Source organism: Thamnophis sirtalis, unplaced genomic scaffold (assembly GCF_051295495.1).
Source record: "Thamnophis sirtalis isolate CommonGarterSnake01/CBP01778 unplaced genomic scaffold, rThaSir2_p1.2 scaffold_13, whole genome shotgun sequence".
NCBI classification, from domain to species: domain Eukaryota; kingdom Metazoa; phylum Chordata; class Lepidosauria; order Squamata; family Natricidae; genus Thamnophis; species Thamnophis sirtalis.
The window spans coordinates 27,883,383-27,895,890 of record NW_028261393.1 but is presented as its reverse complement, the minus strand read 5'-3'; the positions used below and the strand labels follow the sequence as shown (position 1 = coordinate 27,895,890).

Sequence of the window (12,508 nt, the reverse complement as noted above, 5' to 3'; positions counted from 1 at the left end):
AAGCTAACCACAGCACCAGTCTTTCACAGATCATCCTTGACTTAATTAGGGAAGGAATCGTTTTCAGGCTGGCTCATCCTGCTTAGCATCAGAGGCATGGGTCACACCCATGTCAAGGAATTCTCAGGAGATCTTTTGATAATGGCCAACTTTGTTGACCATTTGTGGTTTTTTTTCCCAGTTTTGCTTTTTTGTGGTCATGATACACTGAAAGCACAGAAATCTGTTTTAAAGGGGTAAAAGAGGCTTCCGTAATGTTTTCAGAATATTATTTAGATGGGCTTTGTTCCGGGCTTCTGTTTAATATCTTCCCTTCAGGGACACAGCACAAATAGATAGAGGGGCTTACCTCTCTAGAGCTCGGTGCAGCCTCTTCCAGCCGTGGTAGCAGCTTCGGTGCTCCAGGCCGCCCCCCATCACCCGGGCCTGCTTTGCAGTCTGCAGCGACCTGGTGTCCAGGATGAAGCCACGTTCCCCACCCTCCAGGATGGTGGTCAAGAGCAGCTCATCCTCATGGCAGCGTTTCCGGTTGGGCCCCACGAGGGGCTGGCTGCTGCGAAGCATCACCTTTATGAGCAAAGGATGGAGATGGATGGAGGCAGTGATGAAATTCATTTTTTTTACTACCGGTTCTGTGGCCATCGCTTAGTGGACGTGGTGTGGCTTGGTGGGCATGGCTGGTGGGTGTGGCAGGGGAAGGATATTGCAAAATCCCCATTCCCACCCCACTTCAGAGGGAAGGATACTGCAAAATCTCTTCCCTCCCCACTTCAGGGGAAGGATACTGCACACTCTCCATTCCCTCTCCAGTCCTGGGGGAAGGATACTGCAAAATCTCCATTCCCACCCCACTCGGGGGCCAACCAGAGGTGGCATTTGCCGATTCTCCAAACTACTCAAAATTTCTGCTACCAGTTCTCCAGAACCTGTCAGAACCTGCTGGATTTCACCCCTGGATGGAGGAGAGTAAAGTGGGGAGAGACTCCTGGGGAGGAATGTAAATTGATTCATTTGAGGTTCTCCCAATGCACCTTGTGGCCATTGGTCAAGTACACCTCCTTAAGCTTGGTCTTTTTTGAAAAGCTCATCTGAAATGGAATGTATTTTGGGATATGTTTTCCTTAAGAATTTTTGTTTATAAATCTGTTTTGTGCTCAGTTTTTGCAACCCATTTTTTCTATTTTAGAGCATTTCATGCAGCTTTCGGGTTTTTAAAGTGGACTTTTCTTGATGACATATTTTCTAAAATGTCAATATTGATGACCTGTGTTGCAAATAATTCTGCAAATTACAGAATTATGAATTTTGAATAATGGCTATGTTTCTGCATATTGGTTTGAAAAAGTAAAATTCTGAAAGTTTCCCCTTTTGGGGCAAATGAAAAACATTTCTACATTCTTGTTGTGCTCATGAATGACCATGATAAAGTCATTTCTTTCTGAATTCTCAATTCCTAAGCAGCACTTAGTCTGTTTTTGCCTGCTGTCTGCTGGGTGATGCTCACATTCCTTTTGAGGGGGTTAGTGAGGGATCTGGAGGCTAAACTGTACCTTGAACGGTTAATTAGGGATGTCCAGCCTATCAAAGAAAAGGCTTAGGGGTGATATGACAGCAGTCTTCCAGTACTTGAAGAGGAGGGAGGATTGACCTAGTCTCCAAAGCACTAGAGGGAAGGACAAGAAGTAATGGGTGAAAGATCATCAAAGAGAGATCCAACCTAGAACCAAGGAGAAATGTCCTGTCAGTGAGAACTATTAATCACTGGAACAGCTAGCCTGTAGAAGCTGTGGGAGGTTTTGAAGAAGAGACTGGACAGCCATTCGTCTGCAATGGTAAAGAGTCTCCTGCTTGGACTAGAAGACCTCCAAGGTTTCTTGCAACCCTATTATTCTATTTCTATGAAATAATTAGGTACTAATGATGAAGGTGATACAGGCATGTTTAGTGTATCTGTTGGGTGTGCCAAAGCTGCCTGGTTCCCTTCCCAGCATCTCGTGGTACAGATGAGGAAGGTAGCCACTGGAGGGCATCTCTGTCTTCTCCTATCTAGTGCCCTCCAGTATTGGAGGATATGAATGCTAGGCATTGCAAGAGCTTCAGGTTGGAGGAGATTGCTGTTGCTAGTGCTGAAATGGAAGGCTACTTGTATTCACTAAAACAGTGTTGCTAAGCCTTGATAACTTGAAGGTTTGGGTGATTCTGGGAGTTGAAGTCCACACATCTCTGTCTTCTCGTCATCGTCAAGCTGATAAGGTTAAGAAACACTGCACTAGGGTGAACAGCTAAGGGAGTGAACAGCTAAGAATGCAAACAGTATTTGTGAGGAAGAGAGAAGAAAAAGAGGGTTGGCAGTTGGACAGAATAAAAACAGGGAAAGGAAAAGGAAAAAGCATATATTTAACCACAAGGATAGTTTATGCCCAGATGTTGGTTGCTGCAAGTGAAACGGGTGGAATGAGAAAGGAGGTAGACTTACCGTCCCATTTTTTTTGTGATAGTAGCTGAGAACTGGGAATCGCCTCCCCTGACGAAATCGGGCGCTCTTCTGAAGGACTCCATCATCCAGTCTTGCTGGGACGATCACCAGTGGTGGATAGCTGGGACAGACTCCAAAGTCTGCATTGATGGAACTCAGCCTCCAAGCCCCTGTCTGGGGGAAATAAAGAATGAAGGTGTTTGAAGAGCCAGGTTAAGTTCTGCTGACAGCGAGACTGTTGGCCTCCAATATATTCTTGCTGAACGTCCATCCTACTAGAGGACATCAGTTGGCTTCTGATGGGGGTGGATTTCGAGATCTATGGCCACTGCTGTGTGGTACCAGGCTTGTATATGCTCCAGAACTCCCCTGGTACCACATGCTTGTCTGAGTTCTGGGTCCAAGGTCTCTTTGAAGTAGTAGATGACAGACCCTGTTAGGGCCAGTCCCTCAGTTTTCCAGTAGTCTCTGGAATTCTGACACTAATTCGCTTGGGGCCAGCCCAAACCCAAACCCTAACCCTATTTCTTTTAATATTTTTTTGCCACCATAGACAAACATGGTTCTCTTCCTACAAAGCTTTCAATGTTTCACATTTCCCACATGTTCCCACTTCCAGGGTTGTTGGAATCAATGGACAACACAGACACACCCACACACAAAACAAGAGTTAAATAATTGCATTGGCTTAAAAACCCAGCTTTGATATTGGGAAAAAAGTGGTGATCTGGAAAAAAATGCGTGAAAGCAGGAATATAGTATAGACTGTCGACCAACTGGTACATGATGAGGATGAACTGGTAGTGATGAGGATAGTCCTCAGGTTATGACCATAATTGAACCTGCCCCATGTAAATCATGATGGTTATAAAGTGGGCCTGTTTGTCACATGACCAACCCAATTTTATGACCTTTCTTGTGCCAGTTGTTAATTGAATCTGTGATCTTTAAGAGAATTCTGTAGTCATCAAACAAACCAACATTCACTATGGATGTGATTTTGCCCAAAACTGGAAGTAAACACTGATTTTTGGCAAAACCATCATAAAACATGGTTTATAGCGTGGGATGCTATAAAAGGCTATAAAGGTGGCCTGATTGCTCAGTGCCTGAAGTATGATCATGTGACCGCGGGGGGGGGGGGGGCAACTATCAGAACTTCAAATCCAGATTATAAGTAACCCCCCAGGTAAATCCATCGGAATTCCAAACAGTTGCTAAGTGATCAGTCATAAGTTGAGGTCTACCTGAATTCCATGCTACAAGACTAATATCATCTATTAGATGTAACTCAGTGGCAATATTTACAATTACAATATTTGCTAACGCTATTGTTTGGGCCAGCATCATTTTCAACTTCTGATACAGCAGAGAGAATAGAACAACTTGTTAAGTCCTTTAAAATTAAAAAATAAAATAAAATTATTTTAATACATATTTGTTATCAATAACATGAAAAGGCCTTGACCCCAGGCCACAAAATGCCCTGCTCTAGCTGTCAGTTCTGCCAGCCCTGTTTCCCTTGTGTGCATCTATGCTCGGAGAGGTACCTATACTTCTCAAGAAGAACACTGGCCTCTCTACTCACATCAGTTGCGATCTGCTTGTAATACTGTTCAGTAATGTCCGTCAGCCACCCGGTGCCCAGTGTTGTGTTCTGGGGTCTGTAGAAGAAGGGGTACATCATCATCACCGATTCTAGAGAAGAAAGAGCCTGTGGGAACATGGTTGGCCCGGCATGGTTAACAACAGGCACACTCTCAGAGTTCCAAATAGCATCCAAACATAAATCAGAATCCAAGGCAAAGCATTGCTCAAAGTTCCAATTTATTAAGAAAGCCATGTTGGCACATCTGGGAAAACCCGAATCTGAAAGCTTCCAGGTTTTCCCATCCAGTTGAAAGTTCAAGATCTTGCCCCCACACCCACAAGTCCATCACATGGTCCAATCCTCCACTGCTATGCTGGCAGTTCCACCCATCCAATTCCAGTCAGGTGCAGAGGTGCAACGACAAAGGATGACCTTGGCTTCCTACAAATAATGCTGTTATGACTACATAGCATCTAACTCCGTACAATCGCCCCTCCCATTTTCCCACATAGAAAATGTGTAGTAGAATAATAGAAAGTGTAGCAAGCCAAAGATCCAAAAGAAAAGATGGCCTGACACACACATGACTTTCTCTATCTTGAAGTGTTTCTTAGACAAGCTTAAGACATTTTAAGATGCGTGAACTTCAACTCCCCAAATGCTCCAGCCAACATTGCTGCCCTTGATCCTTAAAACCCAGGCACTCATTTTGTCTACAGGAAGTCTTCAACTCATTCATTTAGCAACCATTCAAAGTTACAATGACCCCGAGAAAAGTGAGATACAACCAGGGGTGGGTTCCTACCAGTTTAACAACCACTTTGCTGAGCGTTTGCTTCACTCGCACATGTGCCAGGACCCATTTGTTCATGGGAGCAAACCAGTTCACTCTCAGCTTATTTTCAGAGCTACAGGTTTGCCCAACCGGTCTGAACCAGTAGAATTCCACCCAGTGGTGGGATTCAAATAATTTAACAACTGGTTCTCTGCCCTAATGATTCCTTCCAACAACCCGTTCACAAAACTGCTCAGAAAGTTAACAACCGGTTCTCCTGAAGTGGTGCAAACTGGCTAATCCCATCACGGATCCCACTCCGGATACAACCAGTCATCTCACTTGCAACCATTATAGAATCCCCATAGTCACATGATCAAAATTTGGATGCTTGGTAACCAGCATGAATTTACGATGGTTTCAGAGCCTCAGGGTCATGGGATTGCCATTGGTGACCTTCCCAGCAAGCGTCTGACAAGCAAAGTCAACGGTGGAAGCCGGAATCATTTAACAACCACATGATTCATTTAACAACCGTGGCAAAAAAAAAATCATAAGATCAGGTGTAACTCACTTAGCCGCCATCTTGTTTAGCTTAGCAACAGAAATTCTGGTCCCAATTGTGGTTTTAAGTCAAGGACTAACTGCATTAAAGTCTATCTGGGAAAAGGCAATCCATTTGGGTTTATCAGTCTTTCTATGCCATCTAATATCTAACCAGTATGAAAGAGCTGAAAATATTATTCCTGGCCAGGTGTGAGATGCTTCTAGTATGGTAGAGTGAGTATGGGGCAGATGTTACCTAGTTGGGTCATGAAACATCTGCAAGAAGGCTACCAAGCTCAGAGAGTACCAAGAACTTTCTCACCAAGTGAGAACCATCAACCTATGGAACTGAAGTTGCCCTTGGAAGTTGTGGGAGCTTCATTACTGGAGGCTTTCAAGAAGAGATTGGACTGCCATTTGTCAGAAATGGTGTAGGGTCTCCTGCTTGGGTGGGAGGTTGGACTACATGACCTACACGGTTCCTGCCAACTCTGCGAATCTGTTTAATCTGTAAGACCATACCTATAGTGGGGTAAATAGCATGGGACTAGGTTCCTTGAGGCCGCTTCCCATCAATTACATTGACCCATCTTCTTGGGTCCAGCAGGAGAGGCATCTTGCAGGTCCCATCAGCCAAGGAATGTCATCTGGTGAGACCCAGGAAGGAAACTTTTTCTGCTCACCATCCTCCAGAGATGTTCCACATCCTCCATAGTCCTGACTCAGCTGGCTTTGGCAACGGGCAGAGGACCCTGGGGGTCTGGTGTAGCTGGTGCAGTGCTGCACTGATTGCACTGATCAATGGGGATTCCCTTGGCTGTGAGTTAAAATGCTTTATGATGGGTTTTTTAAAAATATACTTTTATATTATTTTGCTTGTTTTTAAATTAAATTGCTCTTTTTGATTGTTGTAATATTTGTTTTAATTGCCAGTGTCAACATAGCACCAATCTGCAAACTAAGCAGCTCCTTCAAGCACCTTTTATCTGTGTGAAAGAAACTGGGGCTTCTGGGGGTCACCTGCACATGTGGGCCTGAAGCCAGTTTTATCATCCACAAGAAACTGGGGGAAACAGTCCCTGCCGCGAACTCAATGCAAGAGTTAAGGTTGGGTTGGCCAAATGCCAAGCACCACAAGATTCAGCTTCTTTTGCAACCCTCCCTCTTCTTTCCTATGCAAAATGAACCAACAGGAAATGGAGAGGAGGGTGTTGGAGGGGGAGGGCTTCCCTATTATGATTGCAAAGAAGGGGGTTAAACAGCAAGAATTAGGAATATTTTTTCTCCTTCTTCCACATTCACTTCTCCTCTTACTCCTTGATCCTCAAAGCTGCAACATTTGGAACAGTGGTGGGATTGAAATTTTTTTACTACTGGTTCTGTGGGCATGGTTTTGTGGGTGTGGCATGGCTTTTTGGGCATGGCAGGGGAAGGATATGTAAAATCCCCATTCTCTCCCCACTCCTGGAGGAAGGTTACTGCAGAGGTGGGTTGCTCCCGGTTTGGCCGAACCAGTAGTGGAATTCAGGCCTGGGTTGCAGAACCGGCAGTGACCCAGGCCTGCCATGCCCCTGAACCGGTTCCCTCTCCACAGCTGGGGTGCCGCCATTTTGTTTTTTAGTGACTGTGCATGCAGTTCACTGTAAATTGTTCTGCGCATGCATGAAGAACAATTTACAATGAACAGTGCATGCACATGTAGCACGTGTTTGGCGTGCATGGGTTGCGAACCAGTAGTAAAACCGGCAGCAACCAACCCCTGGGTTACTGCAAAATCCCCATTCCCTCCCACCCCACTAACCTGCTTTCCAGCTCCTCTCTCCTGTTCAAGGCAACAAAAGAAGATCAGCTGGGAGGCAGCGGGGGCGGGGACAGCCTATTTGCCAGTTCTCTGAACTACTCAAAATTTCCACTGTCAGTTCTCCAGAACCTGTCAAAACTGGCTGAATGCCACCTCTGATTTGGAAGCAACTAGGTTGAGCTGAGTTGGGCATGAGTTTAACCAGGGGAGGGAGCTGCTGAGTACAGAATAGTTTTGATATCTGGTTATAACTGCTTCATAGAACTGCAGAACAATACAGGTGTGTGTGTGTGTGTGTGTGTGTGTGTGTGTGTGTGTGTGTGTGTGTGTGTGTGAATATAAAATGTATGTCATGATACATCCTGAATGAAACACTGGCTGAATTTGCACAACCTTCAAGACCCGGCCAAAATCTGATTGGGGATTTTGTGGCTGAGGACAATGTAGGTGGGAACTAGTTGGCCTTGGTCCTAAACCTTCCCCTTGCAATAAATCAGGACAGGCACCCTGTACATGTTTAGGGACTAGTCCTCCTCCAATGGTCTGGCAGCAGCTGGGTTATGCCAAAATCCGGATAAGCTGACCTCACCTCAATGGAGCTGGCAATGTTCAGGCACTCCTCCATTCCAGGGATTTCCAACTGCATAATTTTCAGGTCTTTGCATTTGAGAGTGATGGTGCCAGACGGGTTGGCCAGCCTGTGCGAAGAGGAGAAAAGAGACCTTGTGAGCTGCCTCGCAAGAGGCCACAGGCAACTTCCGGTAGTTTGCAAGCAGAAAGAACCTCATGTTTGTGGCAAGGGAGGAGGGGCATCAACGATGGAGACCTTCACTTCACAGCCCCAGTCACAATCGGAAAGTCGGGCTTGCGGATGAACAGGAAGTAAGCAACTTATTAACCCAGAAAGAGAGAAGCAGAGGACTGCAAAGCTGTGATGGCTTCCCACAATATCACTAAGTGCATCATACACAGATGCAACTGATGCTACTTACATTACTCACATCATTGTCGGCTCACTTGCCCTTTTATCACCACCCTACAGAAAGTCCTAGACCTACAACCACGATTGGCACTAGACGTTCTGTTACTAAGCAAGGTGGTTGTTCAGTGAGCCATGTCCAATTGTACAACTTCTTTTTGCCATGGTCGATAAGCAAATCACTGCAATTGTTAAGGGAACCGCTGCAGTTGTTAAGGGAATCTGGCTTCTCACCACTGCTTGTCGGAAGCCAGCTGGGAAGGTTGCAAATGGTGAACCCTGCAACTCTTGTAAATGCACGCCAGTTGTCAAACACCTAAATTTGGATCATATGACCATGGAGATGTTGCCATGGTTGTAAGAGCGATGACTGCCATCAGTCACTTTTTTCAGTGTCATTATAACTTCAAATGGTCTTTAAATGATGGTTGTAAGTCAAGAACTACCTCTATTGCTGTGCATCCTTTTTCCATCCAGATAAAATAAATCTGGAATAACCACCCTGTGTGGTTCTCGAAAACTGCTATACAGGCCTTAATGCCAGACGAGAATGGCTTCGAGAACGGTCCAGAATTTTTGGCATCCATCTATGGACAATGTTTGGTGACCTTCTGATTTTCAAAGGGGCAGCTTCCCCCTTTGGTGACATCCCTGGAAGGCTGAAGAGGTTTCTATTTCCCATATTTTCCAAGCTTTTAGGTCAGAGGGACGTGGGAGGCTACAGGGAGCCTAACATTCTTGACCAGGCCTCAAACCCTTCTAAATCTATCTACTATTTAAAATCTACAGATAGCCCTCAATTTACAATTCCTTTAGCGACTGTTCAAAGTTACAATGGCACTGACAAATTACAATTGTTGCTGCATGCCCATGGTTATGTGATCAAAATTTTGTGGTTTGGAAAAGAGGCGCAAGGCCAAGAAGATAAGCACTCTGTGCATGCTTAAAAATATGCTCTCAGTTCAGATAATAGCCAAATCTGGGCTATGCCTGGCAAGACGTTGGATCTCTGATTATGGTGCCTGTTGCCAGTTCTCTCTACCCACTCCACCAAATTGTCCTGGCCTCGCTATCCATCAGGTAGAAAAAGGATACCAGGATGGCTAAAAGGTCATTCTTCACCTGTCTGGGATTCATTCATTTTCATTCCTGAAGCAAGACCTGGAAAGATGGGCTTCCCCCTCCCCGGTTGTGCAAATCAGCTGCAGAAGCCGAAAGTAGATGATGCACCAGCTGTCACCTCACTTGCTTGCATGCCTTGTGGTGTGAAAAGGGTTAAGGCAAACCTGTTCTCTGGTGGGGAGTCGTTAGTCCAGGAGTTTTGATACCAGCTTAAATTCTGAATGCTGAGAGTCACGGGAAGGAAAGAAGAAAGGTTAGCATCGTGTCCAAAATGCAGAGAGGTTAATTGGCACTGTGATGGAGAGCACCCGATGCCAACTTCAGTGCCCTCCCTCTTCCAGCACACTCTTCACTCTGCCACTCTGGGGGATGTGGGATACCCCAATTTTGCTAGGCCATGCCAGGAACGTGTAAGACTCCTGGTTTCTTTTGGTCTCTTCTGCAGCCTGCCCTCAGTGAGCAGGTGATTCTTCTTCCCAAGTCTTGCAGAAAATTGTCACCTCTTAAATCCACATTTGGCTGCCTTTTGAAGAGCTGAGGAGCAAAAGGGGGCAAGTTGGAGCTTCAGCAAGCAACAAAGCTAATCCATTAGCTGTCAGAGTAAGAAAAGCACACTGTTTCGCTCCCACCAGCCAAAGCCCCAGCCCAAGCCAGCCAATGCAAGATATTTGGCCTCCTTGCCTGATCTTTGCTTCTGATCTCACCATCCATGAGTGTGAAGGACCCTTGAAAAGAACCCTTGAGAATGTATGGTAATATTTGGGTGGGCAAATCTCCTTCATTTGGGTCTGAATAGTCCACCAAAGTAGTTTAGATTGCAGATGAGAGAGTTTAGAACTGCAATGGCATATTAGTTAAGCTTCTTCTGCAAAGCAGCAAACAAAGATTCTTCTAATTGTCCAAGATTAGTCAGTGAAGTTTGATAGTGCAGTTCAAACTCTGTTAGGCGACATTTGCCTAGGCCACTTATTTCTCAACCCTGGCAACTTTAACATGTGTGGACTTCAATTCTGCAGTCAGCCATGCTGGCTGAGGAATTCTGGGAGTGAAGTCCAGAAACTGGGGTTGCGGGGTGGAGAGAAACCATGATGAGAAGTCCAGCAATGCAGGACAAAGCTATTCACCTTTTTTCAATGGCGTCCACATTGCGAATAAGGAGCCACAGCTCAGTTCTTCTCTGTTCCCTATTCCCTTCTGCCTGGGATGAAAAGAGTAAGTGATGGCTGGTGATAGCCAGTGTCCCTCGGATGGTCTGGAGTCCTGGACATGAGAGAACCACATCATCCACCTTGGTGGTCTTGATCAGCTCAGCAAACTCCATGGTGGGAGGAGGTGACAGAGTGTCCTGGAAGTGTGACAGTAAAGGAGGAAGCTATTTCAGGAAAACCTAGGAGGTTAGAAAGAAAGCTGGCAAAGGCCATCTGGCCCTTCAAGATAGAGTTATGTTGGCTTATGACCACAATTGGGACAGGAACTTTGGTTACTAAGTTAGGTGATAAGTGAATCATGCCTGATTTTATCATCTTTTTTTGCTGTGGTCATTAAGCAAATCGCCCATTGTTAAACAAATCACACAGGTGTTTTAAAAAAATGAATGATTGTAGGTTGAGGACTATGTCTGTAAATGAAGGAATAATATAGTATAATTTAGTCAGAGAGATCTGCCTGGTAAATAGACTTTTCCAGGTCAAAAATGAATAGAGGGTAATGCTTAAATCCAAGATTTGTGAGGTGGGTTGGGCTGAGAGAGAGTGACTGGGTCAAAAACACCCAGCTGGCTTTCCTGCCTCAAGCAGAATTAGAACTTGCGCATTAGAACTGGTGACTGGCCTCAAGGGACACAGATAGCTTTCATGTCTAAGGTGGGTATAGAACTCACCATTGCCTGGAAGTTGGCTCAAAGCCCCCCAATTGGCTTTCATGCCTAAGATGGGAAAAGAATTTACAATCTTCTGCTTCTAGACCAGCACCATTATTAGAATAAACTGGCTTACTTGCATTACCCCAGGGCTGTCCAAAGTTGGGAACTTTAAGACTTGCGGACTTCAACTCCCAGAATTCCCTAGCCAGCATGGGGAATTCTGGGAGTTGAAGTCCATAAGTCTTAAAGTTCCCAACTTTGGACATCCCTGCATTACCCTTTCTCTGCTCAGAATCCACCATTCTGCAAGTCCTCAAACCCAGGGTGGCTTCCACTGTTTCCATCCTCCCCGCCACCCTCCTAGTCCTGCTCAAGCAGCAGAGACAGCAAGAGATTTCTTAACTCTCTCTGGTTTCTGGGCAACATCAGTGGCAGTTGCCAATTGACCAGGGCAGAGGCAGTTCTTGTGCCTTTTAACAAGCACTTGGATTGCGTCTGATAGGTGGCTTTTTGATCTGAATAGCAAGGAGGGGACAGCCCCCATGATAAACAGCACAGCTCTCTGTGGTTAAAAGTTGCTGTTATAAGGCCAGGATGGAAAAATTGGAAACTCAAATGAAGCATTCTGTTAATTTAGGGGTGAACCATACACAGTGTCTGCCAGATTTGCAAAATGCAGCTCCGTTCTATTGATAATAATCCAACTTCTGTCCAGGAAGACCAGCAACTGCCCTTTAGCTGGTAACAAACCAGGGGTGAAATCCAGCAGGTTCTGACAGGTTCTGGAGAACCGGTAGCAGAAATTTTGAGTAGTTCAGAGAACCAGCAAATACCACCTCTGAGTGCCCCCAGATTTGGGTGGGAATAGGGATTTTTGCAATATCCTTCCCCTTCCACGCCCACCAAACCACGCCCACAGAACTGGTAGTAAAAAAATTAATTTCCCCACTGTAATAAACCATCTGGTGCAACTAAGCTTTGCTGAATGTAGTTGCACACTTTAGAGCAGCCCAGATCTTTCGCTGGTTGGCAGGAGCTTTTTAGTAAAAGGATCCTCTTTCCCAGAATACGGAAGTATTCCTCTGGACCAAGTTAGTGTTGGAAGAAAGCAAAAGAGCTGGGAGCACCCACTTCCCTTACCTGAGAGCTGAATTGGGAACTGGATTTCCTCTGGGACCTGCAAAAGAGTCTTGGAAACAGGATCCCGCACCAGATCGGTCGCTCTGTTCCTGCTCCAGCCAGCCAGCCAGCCAGCCAAGCAATATTGGGAAAGGACAGTTGTGGAGAGACCTTGCAACAGCTGTTTGTTATGTTGCTGAGAGCTCAAGCTGGATCTTATATTGTGAAAGGGTACAAC

The 12,508-nt window shown here is 45.5% G+C and overlaps 1 protein-coding gene across 4 annotated transcripts in view; it reads right to left on the bottom strand.

The window, feature by feature from the left end:
• Positions 1-12,508, bottom strand: part of LOC106549856 (myotubularin-related protein 9-like) — a 21,723-nt gene extending 9,215 nt beyond the window's left edge. Inside the window, exons 1-8 of one of the 4 annotated variants that reach the window (XM_087727882.1) lie at positions 12,292-12,508; positions 11,170-11,214; positions 10,415-10,635; positions 9,455-9,514; positions 7,779-7,887; positions 4,065-4,190; positions 2,477-2,650; positions 350-567 (exon numbers count right to left, since the gene is read on the bottom strand). In XM_087727882.1, the coding sequence (XP_087584008.1) occupies positions 350-567; positions 2,477-2,650; positions 4,065-4,190; positions 7,779-7,887; positions 9,455-9,514; positions 10,415-10,635; positions 11,170-11,172 (911 nt within the window). In that variant the 5' untranslated portion in view covers positions 11,173-11,214; positions 12,292-12,508. The other 3 variants (XM_087727884.1, XM_087727883.1, XM_087727885.1) reach the window with 3 other exon arrangements.